The sequence below is a fragment of the Macrobrachium nipponense genome, chromosome 39, assembly GCF_015104395.2.
Source record: "Macrobrachium nipponense isolate FS-2020 chromosome 39, ASM1510439v2, whole genome shotgun sequence".
Classification (NCBI taxonomy): Eukaryota; Metazoa; Arthropoda; class Malacostraca; order Decapoda; family Palaemonidae; genus Macrobrachium; species Macrobrachium nipponense.
In genome coordinates, this window is record NC_061099.1 from 54,654,871 (window position 1) to 54,680,235 (window position 25,365).

The 25,365-nt window shown below is 37.0% G+C and overlaps 1 protein-coding gene across 3 annotated transcripts in view; it reads left to right on the forward strand.

Annotated features, from left to right (window-relative positions):
* Window positions 1-25,365, forward strand: part of LOC135210358 (gamma-interferon-inducible lysosomal thiol reductase-like) — a 168,563-nt gene that overhangs the window by 120,678 nt on the left and 22,520 nt on the right. For 2 of the 3 annotated variants that reach the window (XM_064243256.1, XM_064243255.1), the window contains exon 2: window positions 16,452-16,604. In XM_064243256.1, coding sequence (XP_064099326.1) covers window positions 16,452-16,604 — 153 coding nt within the window. Of the gene's footprint in view, window positions 1-1,905; window positions 2,319-16,451; window positions 16,605-25,365 lie in introns of those variants that run through there. The other variant, XM_064243254.1, reaches the window with a different exon arrangement.

Genomic DNA, 25,365 nt, shown 5'->3' on the forward strand with positions numbered 1-25,365 from the left:
TGCCTTTGTTCTCTCTCACTCTCTCTCAGTACACACACACACATATATATATATATATATATATATATATATATAGTATATATATATATGTGTGTATATATATATAGTATATATTATATATATATATATATATATATAATATATATAGATATATATATTAATATATATATATATGTTATATATCTATATATAAATTTGTGTGTGTATATATATATATATATATATATATATATATATATATATATATATATATATATACACACACACAGAGGTCACGGGAACAAAGGCAATGCAAAAAATGTAAAGTCATGTTCCAAGGTGCATTATTCACACGCACTGTGAATATTGAAGTTTAAGGTGCTTTAACATCATTTTCTCTCTCGCCACACATACAAAAAAAAAAAAAAGCTTTACAATTACAGTTTTAGATATATTATCACACACACACACACACACACACACACACACACACATATATATATATATATACATATATATATATATATATATATATATATATATATATATATATATATATATAGCTTTTTTATGAAAATGTCCCTGATTTTAGAAACAGTTTTCTTTTACGGTATTGACCTATTACTTCACATAAATGGTAGCTAATGTCACGGCAGCCTTCATAAATTGTGTTCTAATATTCTGAAAGATTTTTTGACTCCCAAGCATGTACAGTTTGAAGATGACACATAAAAGAATTTTAATTTTAAGAACCTGTGACCTGTATAATAGTAGTGTTTAAATCACACTGGTAACCTGATCGCATGTGATGAGTAGCGTTTAAATTGATATTCCATTTAGTAATCTGTCAAAGTAATATTTTGGACATTATGAGATATATAGTACCGTCTTCCGTTATCTTGATTTCCATTTTATTGTAGAAAGCAGCGGATCACTTTTTCGTTATATTTTCGGGCATTTTAGGTTAAGAATAAAGAAATGAGTTTACTTTTATTAATCGATATCAATGACTCTTGTTGTGTACCATAAGGCAACACCGTACTCCTTCTGTATTTGTCGCCAACGACGTGTCCCTGGATTGCCTCCAGAAATGGAACTGATGATGAACGGGGTGGATGGGTATTGACCTCTTACGAAGATGCCCGCTGGGGCACAGCCACTACGCTACGTGGATAGCGATAATGTTGCCAATTGACATTTTGTGGCGTCTAGTGAATAGTTTTTCTAGAATGTGGAGGTCCATATTTTTCCTCGGTCGGAATTGAATTGTAACGCCTAGTGTAAATGTTGCTGTACTATTGTCCTTCTTCTTGGGGTTTTGATACGGAAATATTTGTTTATAATTTCACCTACGTGTCTCTCCAATACACGTGGCTGGGCGGACGGTAACTGGATAGTCTGATTGTGGCGTGGGTCGCTTGAATTGTTTCGTGTAGCATTCTTCGTTTTCTTTTCAGATGTCATTTTTCACTGAAAGTTGTCAATGGAGGCTTTTATTCGTGTAGAAAGAAATCGTCTTGGTTTTTTGGGAAAGTGGTGAATTAAACGTACTTACTGGCAACCGTTGGTGGTGCTAGGTACAGGCGGTGCTAGCGATGGGTGTTATGAAATGTGTGCCGGGAGCCCGAGTCACCGAGTGCGCGACGAGATGTTTAGTTTTCTTAGTCGGCGCAGTTCGTTTATTGAAGGCGGTGTGTTTGGAAAGAACTCGTAAGCGTCGGTGTTGACAGAGAAGAAAAATGAAACCTAACATCATTGACGTCATGATTTCGGTTAACTATTCTCGTGTTTGGTGATTTGTTCATTTTTCCAAGGGCTTGAGACGTTCTCTCCCATCGTATTTATAATAGTGTAATGAATTTAGACTTGTATTTTGAATTTAGCACAAAATGAAACTGCTCATAGTGAACAGATAAAAGCTCTGATTGCCAGTTTGTAACATCATATTGCTTTGAAACATGTTCACCAAATTCTGGTCCAGATTGTCGCTAAAGACGGGAAACGATAAGAAAAGCGTCAAAGAAGAGCCCCGTGCTGAACACTGGAGCCATCCAGACGAAAGAATCGTATTGTTAGAGTTACCCGTGAGAACGCAGGCTACCCACAGAAAAGAAAATGGGGTCGGGAGGGTAGCGTGGGGTGTGTGGAGCAGTTACTTGAAGCCAGACAGTTATTCTAACGGTAAACGCTCCTCCGTTGATGCTTGGACGACGGTACTTGTGAGCCTTGTGCTCACTCTGGTGTTGATAAATGACATGAACACTTACGGAAAGGTGCGGCCTAGATGGGCCAATTCAACTAACAGTATTTATTTTAACGCCAGCGATTTGGTGTCTCAGGTTGGTACAAAATCTCTCCCGCTATTTCGATTAATGCAGACTTTATGTTGCCTTTGGGTATATCAGGGGCTTTAATCTAAACGTAGGAAAAATCTATGGTTCATATCTCTGCAAGGTAATGCATTTCTAACTTGGTATTCTGTTAGTGTCATTGAAAAAGATTGCTCTACCTTTATTAAGATTTAAAATTGAGTCACATTCGTGTGGCCTATTCTGACAGATTTTATCTTTGAGACTATAGAGCAGGGGTTTTCAAACTGGGTTACGAGTACTACGCCAAGGGTCTGTCAGGGGGGTACGCGCTCCCCGTGGCGCTCGAATGAATGTTAGATGCTTTCCTTCAATGTGCTTTAGCAACAACTGCTCCTCGGCCAACTAGGATAGTTAAAGAAAAGTTTCCGCCATTTCATTAACTACCTTTGCAGCTGATATAATGATGGTGTATTTTGTTTTTTGCTGCTCAGTGCCATAACCTTGAAACTTTACTAAATAGCCAGATGTAAATAATTATAAAAAAGTTTTTTTTATTTTTTATGCAATTTTTTGTTTTCAATATTATTGGTTATGTCAGGAGAGTTATGTACTTACGTCCTCTCTACAGTTTTCCCAAGTTGGTTTTGTTTTCCACGTTTTGCAAAGTGAAAGTGGTACATTAATGAAATTACAAATACCCGAAAGGGTACGTGGAGAGAAAAAGGTTGAAAACCCCCTGCTTTAGAGGAAGGTCGGTGACACTCCAACGAGAACTAGAAAACTTTTAAATAGACGATTCTGTGACATTCAAACCCCCTCTCCCTTTTTCCACTTGCTCCGGGGGTGCGTAGGCCTACTATAAGAACATGAATTTCTCCATACACGGTTATGTGAGAGGCCTTGAGAAAGGTGTCATTGGAATTCCATGCCCAGTCTTCACGAGAGCCGATTCTGGTAGGGAAAGGTGAAAGGAGAAACAAACGCTAAGCAATCTTCAAGATTATAGTCGTGGTCTGTATCCATGTTGCATTCACTTTTCCTTCATAGCAGAGCCATTTTTGGGAGGCGGGGAGGGTGGTTGGGGGACCTCTGGGCGGTAGAAGGTTAAGGGCAATCAGGCTTTTTTTTTTCTTTCTTTTTATGTTACTAAGGAAGAAGATCAGATCTTGAATGAGGAAATAGTTGCAAAACTCGGTGACCGGGAAGCAGCTTTCACTGAGAAGAAGAGGACACTCCGGCAGTTGCGGATTTTCAGAATACTGCGGAAGATACTCGGGTAGAAATTTTGTTTTTGGTTGTCATTTTGCAAAGGTATTGGTTAGTTATTTAGGTTCCGTTTCTTTTCATACCAGCACGATCTTTGACTACTACGTTGTTGACTCGATGAACGTGACTGCCAGCAACCAATACGGTTTTATTTCGGAGATGCAACATATTTCCTGTGCTTCTTTGAATTGCAGTCATGTCGTCACTTTTGTAGTTACTCAACAACAAGTAGATACATAAAGATTTCCACCATACAGTCAGTAGCGATTTTGAATCTTGAACATACGCAGTAATGGACGAGGTTCTGTATGTCCGAGTAGTATCTTAAAACTATGGTAATAATGGTATTGACGGTCCATGGTAACACCAAACGAAGTTAGTATATGTAACTGGAATGTTTTGTGCTAAATATCTTAAAAGAATTTTTCAGTCAATTGTATCGACTTAATCATTTCTTCTATGTCTTTTATTATGAGGGACGTCGTCAATGACTTCTTTCTGGTTACCTAAACATTAAAGCATTTTTTTCCCACAAGTCTCGCCCACCCTGATGTTATTTTTTTCTATTAATGCAAATCTGAACGACCATTAACCTTCAAACTTTCGATTAGTATAATTCTTCACGTGGTAATACTAATACGGTTAATAGGTATTGTGACCAGACGTCCCCCTTTTGGGGGGAAGAGTCCCCCATTTCGAATCTGTCCCCCCCAAAAAAAAAAAAATCACTACCTTCGGGGGACGTATTGAATTCCCCCTTTATGGAATTCGACCGTCATGTGTCCCCCATTTCATATGCAAATTGTAATAAATTACTAATTCTTCAAATATAAGAGTGAAGATATTTTTTCTAGAAACCTCTTAAGGCTCTTCTAGCAGCATAATGGTTAAACAATTTTTTTTGGTTTTACTATACATAGAATCATGTCTATAAGTTTTCCTGTTATGCTATCAAAGCATATATATTTTAATATTGAAAGAAACACTTGCTCTGAATAAATGCCAAGTGAATCATACTTTTTCATTTAATCAGATGTTTGTATATATATCTAAATATATGATTTTTGGAAGAGTCAATCTCATATGTCAGTATCTCTCTCTCTCTCTCTCTCTCTCTCTATATATATATATATATATATATATATATATATATATATATATATATATCTATATATATATATATATATATATAATATATATATATATATATATATAGTATATATATATATATATATATATATATATATATATATATATATATATATATAGATATATTATATATATATAGATATATATTAAGGTTAGGCTTATGCACAGCACATACATACTTGTTAATATATTCGGGTGTCACCGTTTCACATCTCAAATGGTTGGTCACCCTACCAATAGGAGAGCGACTGCTAAACTGATGCGAAACAAAATGACAAAGAGACAGAGGTTTAAGAAGGGTAAACTACATCATGTTTAACGCTTTAGGCTAATACCACCGTCGATACACCAGTTCGAATAAAATCCTCTTGTACTTGAAAAGGCTACAATTCATCTTATGAAAATCATTAAAAGTACATTTTAACTTGGTATATATTCACTCTTCTACTATAGGTGGTGAAAACCTTTTTAATTATTTCTATAATTTTTTCTTAAATTAATACAGTATGTTCAAGTTTTCAATGTTATGGCACAGCACTCAAGTCACTGGAGCTGAATCAAAGGACGTCCAATTTAATGAATTGGATGTGGTCCTGATCAGGAAACTCGTAGTGCCACGCTTCATTCTTTCCATTTATTTCGTTCAGGTGATCGGAACCCGCAGACAGCCCGATACGGTAGAATGCGGCTATACCATTTCTATCGATATTACCGTTAGGATTCTTCCATTGAACCTCTGCTTATTTTAGTTTGAGGGATGAGTTGGAAATGCTTGAACATTGGTCATTTTCAGGGTTAAGGATTGAGCATGAGTTGGTTGTGATAATTGTTTATGCACAGTATGTGCGTGTGTTTGTTTTATTGCTAACTTTTCGCTGATTTAGAGTCATATGTATTAGACATAAAGACTTTGTAATGGTAGTTCATTTTAGATTATGTGAGCTTGATACTCGCTATCATATAAACTCAGTAGAAAGTCGTGGATCATTTACTCTGTGACTTTTTAGTCTTAATTGATGCGTTTCTTTTAGATAGACTAAAATTTGTTGTGGGAAATGACAACTAAACCAACGAAACCTATGAACAAAAAATAAAAATGTCCTCAAAACAAAAAAATCAGGGACTACACATAAATTCTCATGACCTTCTATAGATTTTATTTTATTTATTTATTTTATTTGTATGGTGCTTTTACGTTGCATGGAACCAGTGGTTATTCCGAACCACGTCGAGAGTGAACTTCTATCACCAGAAATACACATCTCTCACTCCTCAATGGAATGGCCGAGAATCGAACCCGCGACCACCAAGGTGGGACGTTAATACCATTCCAACCATGCCGCTGAGGCGCTTTTGACCTGCTATAGAAGTATGTCTACAAAGTTGCTGAAATAAACATCTTCAAATATGAAGGGGAAGTGCTGGTGCGATTGACATTACGATTTCTTCATGTTAATTGGTAAAGACACCTCAAAAAGCTTTTTCTTTTTTTCTTTGCATTTTGCTTATATAATCAACCGTTGTCGTCATTGGAGTATGAAATTTCAATGAATTACATTACATGAAGAACAAACCAATTTACAGAACCAATCATATTAATAGCAGGCAACCCTTAGGTACTTACTATGTTTACAAATATGTACTACAACAATGACAAATTGTGATGGTCTTTGGCATAGCATATCTCGTAGTTGCTATGAGATGTGCTATGATGAAGACTATGACATAGTACATAGTATTGATAGAATAACATCAATCCACGAACTGACTACTTTTACGAAGGCACTAAGAACCTGTGCTTTCAGGGTTATTATCGCATGTTTGTCATGACAAATGAGCATCAAACAAAAGGAACTCGTAATACATTATTGTTATCTGCTTTGATCTCGATTTTGATCATGCGCTAAAGGTTCTGTTCTTTGATTATCAAATGAAGGTAAAACTTCATACGTGTTGACGCGTTTCATGTATGTAGTAACATTTACAAATCGATTCGAACTCTGTCCACCCGGTGGAAATTTAGTTCAGTGCGTATTTGGAATCATAACACATGTTTTTACCTTCAACACTTGTGCATTAGACTGGCCTGGTGATGTGTGTGACACACACCTGTAAGGCTCAACCTGCAGTATATTTTTGAAGGAGAACCTTTCGAGCTTCACTTCCGATGACTGTGATTAGTTGTTGAAGCTGTGCTAACTATCATTGGAGGAAACATGGCATTTATAGTAAATAACATGGTTTTCAGAATGATCACAAAACTTGTTTATCTTTGCTGCTAGTGAACAATAAGTATTTTGGTTTCATGTGAATACGAAATTTGTGTCAGTGACCAACAAAATATTTCTTGTTTTGTCATTCATGGCAGGAGCTGGAGAAGACTTTGGTGTCCAAAAGTTTAGTTTTACCTGATTAAAAATGATTGATGAACAATGAACTTTTGTTAGTTGCAGTACACTTTATGAAGGGTCTACGAATTATTCATTCTTATATTTATAATTGAATGTGGAAAAATGAAAACGATTTTGTAATGATTTGTTTAGCTGTGTAAAAGCTCTTGAATTTTGACATCACTGTGGACTATGAAATCATGGCTCATACAGACTTAAGAAACCAAATGTACCTTTTCAATGAACATTAAAGAAAGCACATTAGTTTGTACAGTAAGTCAGGTCGATTCATGTTGAATTTGTAACTTTAATTAATATTGCTGCTGGTCGTAACCCATTGTTGGTCTTAGACTAAATGTGTAACAAAGCTTGTTCACATTCAGAATTTCGATGAAAGCTCCTCTGTTTTTATACTGATGAATGTGATGAATATGAAACCAAGCCTTCGTGGATTTTGTAAAGTGTCTACTTTACAGCATGTGTGCCCGCACACAATGGTCATACAAGATTTTAATACTTTAAAAATGTAGCTTTCCCTCGAAACATTCTACGTGTATTTCCCTTTAGAAATACCCGAGCTAGAGGATAATTGTATAGTCAGTGTCACCCTTATTGTTGTATCGATATTTTCTTGATTTTGTCTCAAGGTCATAATGGTAGGTTATCTGAGATGACGACTTAAAGTAACTTTATTTAAATGACATTTCCATATGAGCAAAATTTGGTAATTTCCTAAACGTTTTTGTTCAAACTTGTTCACATCAAAGGCTGCCTTTCCTTCTGAGCACTTAGGGATAGATACATTTCTGAGTTAGTTTTGCTACTCAATTTCTTTACAGTTGTTGGCTCCGGTTGAGATGCAAGGAGTAGTTTTGCTCCTCTCAATTTTTTTTTACAGTTGTTGGCTCCGGTTGAGATGCAAGGAGTATTGGCACATACGTGTACTTACGTTCTGTTATGAATCTCACTTAGGAACAACTTTAGCTTGATGATAAGAGCTTTGATTATAGAGGAAGTTGTGTAACCCATTTCCTGAATACACAATCAATTTTTGAGCTTTTTGCATACTATGTATCGACTTCATTCAAAGCTTGAAAGAAGTCAAGATAGGTCAGTTCAATTATTTTGTCAGATTCTTGAACATAATATTCTGATTACTGACGTGGCTGATTAGCTGTGATACTGTAATCCCCTGTGGTTAAACCCGTAAATGTTATGTGGAAGGATACTGTTGGATGTTGACAGGAAGTGTTAAAAGGAGTGTTACTAAATGCTTTAACTGACCTTCATAAGAAATATCCTGTTCCCCGCAGATTCATGATAGCCATCCACTCGCTAAAAAAATTAGATGTTATAATAAGTAGATCCGACAAGACGGCAAAATTGTAATAATGGACAAAGACTTCTACTCGAAAAACAAAAATCAACCAGCTCCTTAGCGACACAAATACTTACGAAAAACTGACGAAAAATCCCCTCCAGAACGTTCCCACAGAATTTTTTCGGAAAGATTAATTGGTCAAGACAAAAAGAGTATTGAACTATTAGAGAAATTTAAAGTAATTAATCCTAAATTACCCTACTTTTATGGTCTTCCCAAAAATCACAACAGACAATCTTCCATTCAGACCCATCGTTTCATGCGCCGGAGCTTTCAATTACAAAATTTCTAAATGGTTAGCTGGCCTCCTTTCTCCTTTTTTTAGGCACTTTTTCTCCAGTCACATCAAACATTCGGAAGACTTTTGTCACAAATTCAGAGAAGCACATATACCACTTCACAACATAAAACTTTTAAGCCTTGACGTAGACTCCCTATTCACAAAAGTACCAGTACAGGACGTTCTTCAGTTTTTAAGGGAAAAATTATCCCCCTATTCAGATCATTTCCCTTTGGCACTTGACAAAATAATAAAGTTAGTTGAATTATGTGCATCTAATAAACGTATTTTCATTCGGGGAATCATTCTACAAGCAAAATTCTGGGTGTAGTATGGGTAGTCTTTTAAGTCCTATTTTAGCCAATCTGTACATGGAATACTTTGAAACTACAGTAATAAATGCAATAAAACCCAAAAACATGCTGTGGATGAGATACGTGGATGACATACTAACATTTTGGGATAATAAGTGGGGTAATTTTAATTAATTCCTCTCAAAATTAAACGCCTTAGTGCCCAGCATCAAATTTAAAGTTGAATGGGAAACAGACAACAAAATTCCTTTTCTTGATGTTTTAATAATCAGAGACACGACAGAATACAAATTTACCATATACAGAAAACCAACGTTCTCACTTTCATATATTCACTACTTTAGCTATCATGACAATACTATCAAGATAGGTGTAGCTAGCAACCTATTCTTAAGAGCCTTACGAATTTGTTCCCCAGATTTCCTGGAAAAAGAATTTGAACTAATTCGCAAGCAACTTTCATCTTTAAAGTATCCTGACCATATAATTGAGAAAGCAATTCAAAAAGCAAACGTAATTTTCTACCGACCCCCTAAAGACAAGACCAGAGACACACCCAACAATAAAATAAAAATTCCCCACCTGGAGACGATTAAGAGAGTAACTCACACCCTTGGGAAATCCAACCCTTTTGCATTTACCTACCCAAATACCTTAGCCAAATCCCTGATTAACGTCCAACAAAGACATCTCCCAAAGACTCTGGGGTATATGAGCATCCCATGCCAGGACTGTGACCAATCTTACAATCGGATTTACAGGTAAAAAAAAATTTTTTCACTTCCCAGAGATTAATACAACACAAACGGTCAGTTAGGTATGGACAACATAACTCGGCTATTTTCAACCATATAAATGAACATAACCATAGAATAAACTGGAATATGTCACGTGTAATTTATAGCAGCAACTGCCGGTACAAGAGTCAAATGATGGAATCGGCCTTAATAAAAGAGAAGCAGGTAATGAACATCTCAAAAGAGAATTGGATATCAGATATCGTCGACGCAGTGTTCATTCAACCAACGCTTAAGAAGATTAAAGGAAGATTATCAGTGGGGGTGACCTAAATTGGCTTACTTGTGGACGAATCTCTTGGTATAAATACCACCTTTTCTGTAAACTTTTCTCATTCATATACCTGAAGAGAGAGACAGCAGTCTCTGAAATATAGTACTTTTCTCTCTACATTTTGGTGTTTTTATGGGCTCCTTTTATTAGATATATATATATATATGTATGTATCAGGCAGTCCCCAGTTATCAGCGGTGTGCTGATGAGCAAAAACCGCCATTGACCGAAACTGTGATTTATAGCACCTGTGGCACCAAGTGTCAGTTAACCTTTAAACACCGACCGGATGTATCATACGTCGACTAAAATTGTCTTTCGGGTGCTTAACCCTTAAACGCCGAAGCGGTAAAAAAAAAATGTCTCCCGTGTGCCGGAGACGTTTCAGAGTGAGCGCGGAAGCGGAAAAAATATTTTTTTCAAAAAATCACAGCGCGCTTAGTTTTCAAGATTAAGAGTTCATTTTTGGCTCCTTTTTTTGTCATTGCCTGAAGTTTAGTATGCAACCATCAGAAATGATAAAAATTATCATTATCATATATAAATAATGCGATATATGATAGCGCAAAAACGAAATTTCATATATGATTGTATTTAAATCGCGCTGTGCGCAAAACGATTAAAGGTAACAAGTTACTTTTTTTTCGTTGTAATGTACACTAAATTGCGATCAATTTGGTATATAACACATTGTAAAACGATAAAAGCAACACAGAGAAAATATTATCACAAAATAAAGCATGAATTCGTAACGCGCGTACGTAAACAAATATTTTTTTCAAAAATTCACCATAAATCTAAATATTGTCCTAGAGACTTCCAATTTCTTTCAAAATGAAGACAAATGATTGAATATTACTATACTGTAAGAATATTAGCTTACAAATGCAGTTTTCGACCATATCTGACGAGTTAAAGTTGACCGAATGTCGAATTTTTTTTATATATATTTTTTTATATGCAATGATTTCGGAAATAAGAAAAGCTACAACTTTTAAATATTTTTCGTTTTATTCTACATGAAATTGCGCACATTTTCATATATAAAACTCTATGAAATGCCTAATATGAAACGGAGCAAATATTCCGAGAATGGGACTCACGCATTTCGGAGATTTGTGGCGGAGAATCCGCGCGCGGAGGGAAGGAAAGTTTTTTTTTAAATTCACCATAAATTTAAATATTGTGCTAGAGACTTCGAATTTGTTTTCACGATGAAGATAAATGACTGAATATACTAGACTGTAAGAGTTTTATCTTACAATTGCGTTTTTCGGACATTTCGGTAGAGTCAAATTTGACCGAACGTGTTTTTTTTCTATTTATCGTGATTTATATGCAAATATTTCAAAAATGGAGAAAAGCTACAACCTTCAACTATTTTTCGTTGTATTATACATGAAATTGCGCACATTTTCATATATAAAACATATGTAACGGCTAATTTAAAATGGTGCAAACATTACCACAATCGCACGTATGATTTTTTCGGAAGAGTTACCGCGCGGACGTAAAGAAAATGTTATTTTTTTCATAAATTCACCATAAATCGAAATATTGTGCTAGAGACTTCCAATTTGTTGCAAAATGAAGGTAAATGCTTGAATATTACTAAAATATAAGCGTTTTAGCTTACAATTTGCGTTTTTTTGACCATTTCGGTAGAGTCAAGTTGACCGAAGGTTGAAAATTTGTCACTTAACATTTTATATATGAAAATATTTCAAAATTGATAAAAGCTACAACCATGGGTTGTTTTTAGTTGTATTGTGCATGAAATTGCGCACATTTTCATATATAAAACTTTATGTAACAGCTAATTTAAAATGGTGCAAACATTACCACAATCGCATGTATGATTTTTTTCGGAAGAGTTACCGCGTGGACGTAAGAAAAAAGTTTTTTCATAAATTCACCATAAATCTAAATATTGTGCTAGAGACCTCCAATTAGTTGCAAAATTAAGGTAAATGATTGAATATACTAAAATATAAGAGTTTTAGCTTACAATTGCGTTTTTTGACCATTTCGGTAGAGTCAAAGTTGACCGAAGGTTGAAATTTTGGCACTTATCGTTATTTATATGAGAATATCTCAAAACTGATAAAAGCTACAATCATGAGTATTTTATTGTTGTATTCTACATACAAATGCGCACATGTTCATATATAATACTCCATGTAACGGCTAATTTAAAATGGTAAAAAAATTATGTCAATGTGACGAAATAATTTCCGAGATGTGTCACAGATACTTTTTAGTGCGGCAAGAAAGAAATTCGCGCTTGCGCGCCTGCGTAACGATTGTAAACAAAACAACACCTTGATCCGTGAACTCCCAGCATCCCCCAAGGCGCGTGATTCAAGGGTTTTCGGCTGGTAGGCCTAAAAATATTTTTAAAAAAACTTTTGTATGTCGACGTAAAATACGTCCAGCCGGCACCCAAGAGACAAAAAATGTCGACGTAAAATACGTCCAGTCGGCGTTTAAGGGTTAATAGACGTACAATACGTCGGCGACAAAAAGTTTTTTTAAATATTCGTGGAAAAATAGTTATAGGCCTAGTTTGCAAAAAATTTGAAATCACGCGCCTTGAGGGATGCTGGGAGTTCACGGATCAATGCAATTTTAAGCTAAAACTCTTACATTCTAGTAACATTCAAGCATTTATCTTCATTTGCAACAAATTGGAAAACTCTAGCACAATATTTCGATTTATGGTGAATTTTTGAAAAACACTTATTCCTTACGTCCGTGCGCGGTAACTGCCGAAAATCTCAGAAATTCTTTCGTCAGTTTGTCGTAATGTTTGCACCGTTTTATATTAGCTGTTACATAAAGTTTTGGAAAACTCTAGCACAATAGTTCGATTTATGGTGAATTTTTGAAAAAAAAACAACTATTTCCTTACGTCCGCACAGTAACTGCCAAAAAAATCAGAAAGAAATTCTTTCTTCAGTTTGTCGTAATGTTTGCACCGTTTTATATTAGCCGTTACGTAAAGTTTTACATAGGAAAATGTGCGCAATTTCATTTAGAATAAAACAAAAAACAACCCATGGTTGTAGCTTTTATCAGTTTTGAAATATTTTCATATAAATCACGATAAGTACCAAAATTACAACCTTTGGTCAACTTTGACTCGACCGAAATGGTCGAAAAACGCAATTGTATTGTAAGCCAAGTCTCTTACATTCTAGTAACATTCAGTCATTTACCTTCATTTTCCAACGAATTGGAAGTCTCTAGCACAATATTTCGATTTATGGTGAATTTTTGAAAAACACTTCCTTACGTCCGCACGGAAACTGCCGAAAAAATCAAATTCTTTCATCAGTTTGTCGTAATGTTTGCACCGTTTTATATTAGCCATTACATAAAGTTTTATATATGAAAATGTGCGCAATTTCATGTAGGGTACATCTAATAATAACCCATGGTTGTAGCTTTTATCAGTTTTGAAATATTTTTATATAAATCACGATAAGTGCCAAAATTTCAACCTTCAGTCAACTTTAACTCAACTGAAATGGTCAAAAAACGCAATTGTAAGCTAAAAACTCTTACATTCTAGTAATATTCAATCATTTACCTTCATTTTGCAACATATTGGAAAACTCTAGCACAATATTTCGATTTATGGTGAATTTTTTGAAAAAATAAAAATTTTTCCTTATGTCCGCGCGGTAACTCTGCCGAATAAATCAGAGATTCTTTCTTCGGTTTGTCGTAATGTTTGCACCATTTTATATTAGCCGTTACATAAAGTTTTATATATGAAAATGTGCACTATTTCATGTAGAATACAACAAAAAAATAACTCATGGTTGAAGCTTTTATTTGTTTTGAAATATTTTCATATAAATCACGATAAATAGAAAAAATTTGACCTTCGGTCAACTTTAACTCAACCGAAATGGTCGAAAACTGCAATTGTAAACAAAAACAATTACAGTCTAGTAATATTCAATCAATTACCCTCATTTTGCAACAAACGGGAAGTCTCTTAACACAATATTTCGATTTACGGTGAATTTTTGAAAAAAACTTTTATTTTTTTACGTCCGCACGTTACGAATTCATGCATCATTTTGTGATAATATTTTCTCTGTGTTGCTTTGATCGTTTTACAATTTGTTATATACTAAAATCATCAGAATTTAGTGTACAATACAACAACAAAAATTAACTCATTAGCTTTAACTGTTTTGCTCACAGAGCGATTTGTATACAATTATATATGACTTTTTTTTTTTTTTTTTGCGCTGTCATATATTCCAATATTTATATATAATAATTATATTTTTTTCATTTCTGATGGTTGGATACTAAACTTCAGGCAAATTTAAAAATTAGGAGCCAAAAATGAACTCTCAATCTTAAAAACTAAGCGCGTTGTCATTTTTTGAAATAACTTTTTTTCTGCTTCGGAGCTAACTCCCAAACGCCTCCGGCATACGAGAGACACTTTGGTAAATAGCGGCTCGGCGTTTTAAGAGCTAATGGTGCCTCTGTTAGGTATGTTATGGCGCCATAACTCTATTATTGGTACCCTATGGTGCCGATAATCAAAACTAGGTCCGTTACGGCGCCATAAATCGCCAATTTCATTGCGCTAGTCTAGCGCCATAAAACGGGATTGCCATTAACCAAGCATGTTGTTAACCGGGGACCACCTGTATAAATATATATAGAGCTTGAGAGAACCGAGATGAGAAGGCTGAGGTTGATTATGGGGATATTGCTGTTTGAGAGAGTGGAAAATTTAGAAAAAAAGAAGATTACAGAGGTGATAAGAGAGTCACGATTGAGATGGGCATGTTTTGAGGATGGTTGATGAGGAGAGAGTGAAGAGGGGCTTGTGAAGAACCTGTTGGAGGAAGAAGATTGAGAGGGAGACAGAGAAGCGAGATAAAGTGAAGGAAGATATGGAGAGAAGAGGTTTGGTGGAGGGATTATGCCTTTGATAGAAGGCAGTAGAGAAGGCGCATCAGGCAGATGACCCCTTAGTGTAGGGATAATGGTGGGAAAGAAGATATATGTGTATATTATATATATATATATATATATATATATATATATATATATATATATATATATATGTATGTATGTATTTGTATGTATGTGTACTGGTCATTTTTACCAGATACATTCAAGATGTTAAAGGGCATTTGGCTATTGCATTTACATGTATATATATGTGTGTATATATATCCCTATTTATTTTCCTGTTTTCTTTCTCATATAAAGCCATTCTGCTTTGTAGAATGATGCTCACAAGTTGAATGGTTTTGTAAAGAAATTTCTGTATAGCTGTTTGCTCATTTTGAGTGAAGTTAAATAACTTTCATGGAATGTTTGGCTTTTATAGTTACTTTTAGCAATCTGGAATAATGTTAAATATTATTTGATGATGTCAATCTGTCCAGAAATGCATTAAAAGGTTATAGAGACGTGGATCAGATGGAAATTCAGCAGAAATTTGTCATAAATTTCAGAGGAGAGAACTCATTTTGTCGCATCCCCAAAATGAAAACCTGATTTAAAATAAAGTTTAATGATCATGATATATGGATTCTATTTTGATTGAATAACATACTTTGATTTACATGATTGCATTTTAGGAGTGTTTGGATTTATATATTCCAACTTCATGAGATGCCTGTGGACCTGAAGTTATGGTTAATTGTACTAAGCAGTGACAAGTACAGTCCTTTACCTGAATTTTCATTTGTTAAGTGCAAGTTAGAATAGGTGCCCTTGTTGGCATGAAATCTCAAAAACTCTTCACTACAGCATTAGAAATATTAGTACACAGGCAGTCCCCAGGTTACGACGGTCTCGGCTTACGACGTTCCGAGGTTACGACACTTTTCAATTATATTCATCAGACATTATTTCCAAGGTTACGACACATGTTCTAGGGTTACAATGCCTACAACGCTCATCTGACAGATGACAAACATATGACACCAAAAATAAAAAAATAATCAATATTTGAAGGTTTTTTTGATGAAAAATGCCATAAGAATGCAGTTTACATAGTTTTCAATGCACCCAAAGCATTAAAAGTAAGGTTTTCTCAGGATTTTGTATGATGTTCCAGCTTACGACGATTTTCGGCTTACGACGCGTCTCAAGAACGGAACCCCCGTCGTAACCCGGGGACTGCCTTACTATGAAATTATTGTTAATGGTTAAAATTCCCATTGTGTTTCTGTGTGGGATTTGTTTATTGTCTATGAAAAGTCAGAGTACATAGTTTAAGAAAAATGGTATACTATCTTGACTTTTTTCTTGCTTTTTCAGGAAGTTGAAGTCAACCCTCCCATGAATGTGGCAGTCTATTATGAGGCTTTGTGTCCAGACAGCAGGCACTTTGTTATGAAGCAGTTAACACCAGCTTACAAGAAATTGAAAGATATTATTGAGTTACATCTAGTTCCATATGGAAAAGCATCTGTAAGTACTGGACAAAGTTTTATATAAATTTATCGTAAGATTTTGTGGTAATTAATCAAATTGTTCATTTCTGGTTTTATATACATATCTTTGAAAATTTTTTATTACAGATAACTTGTCAAATATTAGTTAGCTTATACACATGGTATTCTGAAAAAGGAAACTTATCACATACAATGGCAAAGTATATGTTTCTTATCTTCCCTGAAATTTGATTTTACTATTTTAACTATACATACATAGTTTTGTAAAAATCTGATCTCTCAAAATTTAGTGCTTATTCTTTTGTTTCATTATACAAGATTATGTACTATGAAAAAGGTTGGACAGGTTAGACTTCTTTCATATAGTTAGGGCTAAACTGAAGTAAACATTCCTTCCTGCTCTACTAATACAAAATTGGTGGTGAAATGTCAAATGCAAGAGGAACTGTCTACGAGAATTCCCTTTAATACTATAAGTCATTACCTTCACTAACAAAGCCTCTCAAAAGTGACTTAATAATGTTTCTGCAGGTTATCAATGGATTTCATTGACACTATATGGGGATGGCCCATGAGCCAATGAGATCAGTATTGAAACAGATAGTGATCTAGAAATTATTATTTTTTCAATAGGTATTAAAAGAATTAAGTGCAGAGGAGGGATGAGTTATGGTCCGAGGAAGTGGATCAGGAACATGAAATTTTCACCTTTGCATGAAGTTAGTTAAATGTGCAATCTTTCTGTTGTTTATCCCACATTTTAAACAACTCGAAGAGAGTCCAACCCCAGGACTCAGGGAAGTCTGAATGAAGTATTCAAAGTAGTAAATCTTGGGATCTGTAGGGAGGGAGAAAGGATTAAAGAATACCTTTCAAAGAATCATGATGAACCAAGCTGGAGGAAAGCCAGGGAATGCCATCATTTGTATGTCTGTGTCCCAAAATGGTAACCAGTGCTAGACTGGTATGACATTCCATTTAGTGGTTGACATCTGCATCTCACCCATTATGCTCATTTTGGTTTATTTTTTAATTTGATATTGAACAATAATAGCCACTGCTAGAAAAATCAGGAAGCCTGGAACTCCTGTACCCCTGGTCAGCAATGTATGAAAATTTAAGCTAATCATACCTTACATGTAGCATTGTATCCAATGGTTCAGTGAGGGCAGGGGCATGCTGGGGGCCATCTACCCCTGTTGGCATAAGGTCAGTTAAATCATCAACATTCTCCATCTACCCAAGCTATTCAAGCTTAAGGTAAAAACATTTACTCGACCATGTAAATATCTTATGTTAAATTTTTATTATATCTTTTGATAAAGTTATTGTGTGGCTGGAAATACTTTATTCATATAATATGGTTAGAAATATTTTACATTTCCAGTAAAAGAGTAAAAAAATTACTATTCCAGAAAAAACTGTAATAGGGTAATAGCATTACATTCACTGAAATAGCAAAAAGCCATTTTCTTGGACAACATAAATGTCATCCTATAATAGCAAATTTAATATAGCTGCTCAGAGGAACGATAAACCTCACCATAAGCATTCTTTTTTAAAACTGGTAAAAGGATTGTCATGCATTTTTTAAAAGTTTTGTGTGCATAGAATGGAACCAAGGGGGGTGCCCCAAAGTTTTAGTACAAAAGAGTCAGTTGAGGTTAGGAGATCCATAATGCTTATAAGTAAAATCAGGCTATTAGAACAATTCTCTGGCTTGCTCCACCCAAGAAAATAAAAAAAAACTATATTGTGATTGCCTTCGGTGCAAGAAGAGCATACACACAGCATCTTGTCTCTTGTTGAATATTTCCAAGGGTCTGCTATCTTGAGCCAATCTAGGAATGTATCTTTTTATAAATCTGAAAACACAAGGTATAAGAATTGATCTGACTACTCAAAAGACCCCTTTCGAGCTCGATTTATAAATAGAAGTTATACGGCTGAGGGCCAAGATGAAAACTCAAGGGGAAAGTGTAAAGAAAGCTCTTAAGAGTCAAATTTACAGGGGATATATTTGCACACTAGTTACTGTGTGTGCAAGGTGCCAGCAAGGGCGTTAATGACTCTCAAAGTCCGACTTAGTACTGGAAACAGTTGCTTGTAGCACCAGAACACATATTCGGAGAGGCCAACATGTGTGGGAGTTGCAGCGCAGATAGAAGCCAGAGCCTCTCACAAGGAATGAGAGGTCCACCTCACACAGCAATGATGGATGTGGCGGGGTATCTGTAACACTGGATGTTCTATCAACACGTGTGCGGCACATAAAGGGTTGGACGTGTGGTGATGTCACCAACACTTTAGACTTACTTAATATAAATCTTACATTCTCAGAATTTCCTCAGTGGTCAAGGAATGAATAAATTATTACTCAGAACATTACTATATTGAAGGGGAGGATGTGAACACAGACACACACTTACATTATCTCCGGGTAAATTCTCGTAGCATTTGCTAATATCAGGGGGTCAATCAAGCAACAAGCCTAAATACACCACATTCAAGGGAACCACAGCCCTTAAATCAGAGTAGCTTATAGAATAGGTGAGCACAGCTGTGGATACGATTGACAAGGAGTAACAATGACAGATCACACAAGCCAAGACAGGAAAATAACAAAGAAATACAGGAAAAGATACAAGGACTGTCACTAGACCCACATTTTACCTTAAATGATTGTAGGATCCCTCTTCTCAAGGGCACCAATGGTGGGGGTCTTCATCCAAATTCAGTCAGCGATGGTCCAGGGCAGCTCGTGCGAGATTAAGGGCACGTGTTGGGGTCACGTGCTGGAGACTGACTGGATGAGCAGTGAGTGAGATGAGTGAGTGAGGCCAATTTTCTTCCGTTGCCTGCTTTTATGGCCTCGGTTTTCCCTTCAGGCAATCTTCATAGTCGGAGACACTTTCAGAGTCTGCAGACGCTAACCTTTTGTTTTTAGCTATTTTTAACATTACCTAAGCAGACAGAATTTTTAATTCTTTAATATAGGATTCTGCCTGACTTTAAGCAGCTGTTGTTAGTCTACTACAATATGGACAAGCCATCCTATCAAATTTATAATTTGGTTGAACAAGGATGAAGATGATTAATGGAATTAAGTTTACCAGTATCAGAAGATTCGAGATCATCCTAACATGGCTTCGGATTGGCCATACTGGCTTCACCCATAGTTATATTTTAAGAGGGAGCCAGTACCCCAGTTTGCGCTCACTGTGATGGTCAGCTATCCGTCGAGCACATGCTGGTGCACTGTCCTAGATTTAATCACTTAGGGTATAGTACTTAATAGCTTGGAAGACTATTTTAGAAATTTTAAATGATGGTATTGAGGTAGATAACCTTATGGGTTATCTGAAAGAATCTGGTTATTTTAACGAGATATAATTTCAGTATACGTATTTAGTAACGATTTTAGTCATTTTCATTTTATAAAGTATATATTTTTAAATATGAAATTTTGATAATTATTTATTTTTTTATTGGTTTTATCTGTCATCATTCTTCATTTTTTCCCGTTCATATTTTAACAATGGTATCATTCACTTAGTCATAATGTATCATATTAATTTATATATTTCATTTTCATTAGGAGGCTGAATAATCCTGATGGATTCCAGCGCTTGGTCCTGAAGACCCAAATTTCATAGTCAATCAATCAATCAACCATTAGTACGCATATTGGTACTAAGTAGTCTGGTTTTTGTACTAGGTTTATATTTTTTTTTATTTCCTCCTTTATTAACTTCCTCTCCTAAAACTCTCTCTCTCTCTCTCTCTCTCTCTCTTCTCTCTCTCTCTCTCTCTCTCTCTCTCTCTCTCATTGATACTACATATGAGGCAATCAAGCAGCATACATACGAAAAAATAAATTACGACATGACAACACAAAAGAAAATCGCGAAGAAGCTCTACCTAGATCTGCACACTGATGGGAAAGAGGAAAAAATAGACAAGAAAGACAAAGTCTGCAACCTTTTGAAAATAGGGAATTGCAGATTCGGAGAAAGATGTTACTACAAACATCCCAGGGTATGTCACAACTATGAAATCTATGGTAAATGTGCATACCTAGACAGCTATGAGCATGAATGCAGAGATCTACATCCAAAAATATGCAAAAACCTAAAAGAAGGAAAAGGATGTAAGTTCGACAAAAAATGTAAATATATGTACCCTGTAGCCATGAATCAAAATCAATTAAATAATCAATCAAATAATAAAATCCAAAATAAGAAAGAAACAAATAAAGATAGGAACAAAGAATATGAGGTGAAGGAAAAAAGCGAGCCATCACTTGGAGTGTCAGCAAAGAATTTCCAAGCATCAGCTCCAAGATACAGCCCAAGAGATAAATACTGTATTTACGATGCAAGAGGATATTGCAGATACGGAGAAAATTGCAGATTCAGACACAAAATGAATAATTATGATGAAGGAAGATCAAATATTATGGAAAAGTTGAGTTTTTAATGTCAGAATTTCTGGAAATGAAGAAAAGAACAACATACCAGAACAGGAAAAAGACGTGGGAAAATCCTTATTACCCATATTAAATGAAGGAGAAAACATGCTAACATCACAGTGATGAATGCGCAGGGTTTAGTTACGAGTAACTCAAAAAGAAGAATAGAGTACTTAGAAGAACTAACCCAAATTGAAAAGAAAATAGATATACTGAATATAAATGAAACCTGGTATTCCCAAGAGTCTGGGAATGACGATCAAATAACAGGGTTCCAAACTTATAGATCAGATAGAAAAAATAGGAATCAAGGGGGAACCGTGATATATGCGAAAGACAAAAAACAAGGAAAAATATATGAGAAATATAGTAACTCAGAATGTGAACTAATAGCGGTAGAATTTGAATCTGAAAAATTAATTTACATAGTAATATATAGACCCCCTAATACTAAAGAGTTTGACACAATCATAGAAAAAAAGAGGCCGGTCACAGATCTTTGTGCTGAACACATTCATCCTCAAAACACCCGTCAGGGTGAAGACCCCAAGGTCAGTCTTGGCTGCCCTGAGGGAGGGAGACTTCATGTTGTCCCTGGATCTGAAGGACATATACTTCCAGATCCTGGTTCACTCGTCCATCAGGAAGTATCTACAGCTCAGATGGGGGAGGGGAGAACATTCCAGTTCAGGACCCTCTGCTTTGGGCTGTTAACGGCACTGCAGGTGTTCACAAGTGTTCTCCCTTGTGTCTTCCTGGGGCCACAGGAGGGGTATTCGCCTCCTGAGGTACTGGGACGACTGGTTGCTCCTTTCTTCCTCAAAGGCAGCGTTAGGAGTGTCAGAGATGGGAGCCTTTTGCAACTCCCTAGGGGTGGTCCTGAATTGGGAGAAGTCCCAGTTAGTTCCCACCACCAGGATGATCTACCTAGGGATGGAGCTGAACACGGAGGTGGCCAAAGCCTTCCCATCGGAGGACAGGCTCCTCAGCATGGAGAAGGTGGCTCGGCCCTAACTAGAACCTTCTCCCCACCCAGCAAGGGAGTGGCAGAGGCTACTGGGGTACTTCGTCTCCGTGGACAAAATGGTCCTCCAAGGCAGGAGGTGTCTGAGAGCTGTCCAGTGGAACCTGAAGGAAAGTTGACTCCCAAAGAGGGACCCTCCTCAGAAGCTCGTGGCTCCCTCAGAGTCCACGAAGGAAGCCCTCCAGTGGTGGCTAGACCGGGAGAACTCCCACAAGGGCAGTCCTCCGTCGGAAGTCCCCCCAGACCAGTTCTAGGACAAAATTCCCTGGAGGACAAAATCCCACGGGACAAATTTAGTCATGAAAATGTAAGCAACCAATAATAGTAGTAACTTGTTTTATTTTTCACTGCTTATATAGTTCCAAACAGAAATATATTAAAATACTCGTAGTTGTTTGCTGGTTTTACATTTATTATTGTACGTATAGTTCTAGTTAACTGAATATTACTGATAGAAATTTTTTTAACTAACTCAGGAGGTGGAATTCTTAACAAAAATATTTGAGGAAAATGCAAATTTCAGGAAAAATGCTAAATTGTTTATTCAAAGACTGAACATGTGTTTAAAACCCTAAGTTAAATGTAGTGCCTCTAATATAATCTAAATACGTTTTTTCTTGGTATGTTAGCACAAGTGATTTGATTCGTGATGTGGCATCCTTATATTTCGTTCTAGGTGGTTAATTAGCGACACCAGAAATAATCTGATTCATCTGAACATCTTGAAAGTTGTTTTCTAGCTCTAAGAGATTCATAAACTTCCAGATGACTGGATGGGAACATCCAGCAAATTATACGAAACTGCGATGCCATCCTTCCACAGAATTATTGGTACAATTAAGTTCGTTTGTCCTTGCATACATATTCCACAGAGGTATGCTAAATGGGGGTTCTCGCGTCCTCATTGATATGGCCTGCCAATAGTATAGTGCTCCTCAAAGTAATTGAAAATCGAGAAACACTCCTCTGCCATAATATCATGGAGCTCTTCAAATGCTTCATGAACAGATTCAGAGGTAATAAAGGCAAAGGCTGCTATAATTCTCATTTTGAGAGAAAATTCAATGTCTTTATAATGTTTTTGTAAACCAAACTCTTGTATTTTTCTGTGAATATTTTGTCACAAATGAAAAAAAGCAGCCTTTAACATCAACTTCAGGAAAGTATGCTATCAAAGTATTCAGCACTGTTCTTTAAAAATCGATCATTGTACTCACAGGTGAACAATTTGTCAAGATTTTAACTTCTTGTATAAATCTGTTATAAGTTGTTTGGGTCTTTTCTGGTAATAGTGTATTGTGTTTAACATAAATATATCCTTCACGATGCAATTTCACCTGTCCTTTGTTGCTCTTCACAAACTCCATCTTCTATGGGTGGAAGTACTCGAGTGATATCCAAAATGAACTCTTTGTAAGAAGATTTAGTTAAACTATGTAAGTAAAAATGTGTATTGCCTCTTTAGAAAAATGAGCAAACGACTGTACTGCTATGACAGTAAGAAGATTTAGTTAGTATTAGTAAAACAAATTTTCCCTTGTTAGGAAAACAAGCAAACAGTAGAAAATGGGGAATTTTGGCAAGGGGGATTTTGTCCTATGGGGGAATTTTGTCTTATGAGGGGATTTTGTCCTATGGGGGGATTTTGTCCTCAGGGGATTTTGTCCTACAGGGGATTTTATCCTCTGGGGGATTTTGTCCTGATAACCCCAGACCACCTGTTCACGGATACATCAAAGGAGGGTTGGGGGGCCCACCTTCTCTCAGAGATGAGAAAGGGGATCTGGTTGGAGCCAGAGAAACTCCTTCACATAAACAAGCTGGAGCTTCTGGCAGTGCAGAGGGCCCTCTTAGCCTTCAAGCCCCAGATCCAACACCGGTCAGTCGCGCTGATTTGTGACAACGCCATGGTAGTGGAGTACATGAAAAACAAGGAGGCCTGAAGTCCTGGTTCCTGTCAGACCTGACAGAGGAGATCTTGCAGTGGACCGCAGCATCGGGGCCTCCCTAACAGCGAGTTTCATCCCCTGAAAAAAAGAATGTCATAGCAGACAACCTCAGCAGACAGGGCCAGGTAATCGGTTCGGAGTGGTCCCTGCATCCCATTAGTGGCAGAAGAGCTGATAGGAAGGTGGAGGTCCCCTCCCTGGACCTGTTCGCCACCAGTCTGAACAAGCTCCCGGTGTTCTGCTCCCCAGTGCCTAATCCGGCAGCAGTATGGGAGGATTCCTTTCATCACCATGGGACGGTCTAGACCTCTACACATTCCCTCCGTTCAGTCTGATCAGACAGGTCCTAAATCATCTTAGGATCTCGAGGGGAGCGTGCATGACCTTAGTGGCCCCTCTAGTGGGCAGACAGGGACTGGTTTCCAGACCTGCAGGCCACAGTGGTTCAAGATCCGTGGGAACCTCCTAAGGCAGCCTCACTTCAAGAGGTTCCATGAAGGCCTTTAAGCCCTGTGCCTTCATGGGTGGAGGTTGTCGAGTGACTGCTGGTGAGGAAAGGATTCTCTCGGTGGACCGTCTTCCATATATCAGGTTACCTACGGAAGTCCTTGGTGGCAGTATACCAGGCCAAATGGAAGCCCCTCACGGACTGATGCAAGGGCCAGGGCTTCAAGCCCTTGGAGGCCAAGATCACCCACATAGCTGACTTCCTAGTCCACCTGAGACTCGACAAGGGGCGGTCGGTTCTGGCTCTGAAGGGTGTGAGGGCCTCCTTGGGCCAGGTCTACCGTCTGAAGGGCCTAGACCTGGGTGGCTCCAAGGACCTGGCCATGCTCCTGAGGAGTTTCAAACAACAGTCCTTACCTGAGGCAGTCAAGGCTCCTCAGTGGGATGTTGGCAGAGTCCTGGACTCCCTCAGGAAGCCTCCCTTTGAGCCCCTTAAGGACACCTTGGATAGGGACCTCACTCAAGACAGTGTTCCTCCTTACCTTGGCCTCCTCCAAGCGGGTTGGGGAGCTACACGGCCTGTCATACATAATGGCTCACTCCAAGGGGTGGAAAGAGCTCACCTTCCGATACGTTCCCACGTTCGTGGCCAAGACTCAGAACCCATCAGTCTGGGACGACAGGTTCGTGGAGTTCTCAATTCCGGCTCCCCCAAAGTGTGAGAACCCCAAAGATCTCCTCTTGTGTCCAGTTCAGGCAGTGAGGAAATACTTGAGCAGGAAGGCTCACCTCAGGCCAGGAATCAAGAACCTCTTTGTCACCACAGGCCGAGATAAGAAAGCGGTCTCCAAGAACACCGTTTCGTATTGGTTGACGAAGACAATCA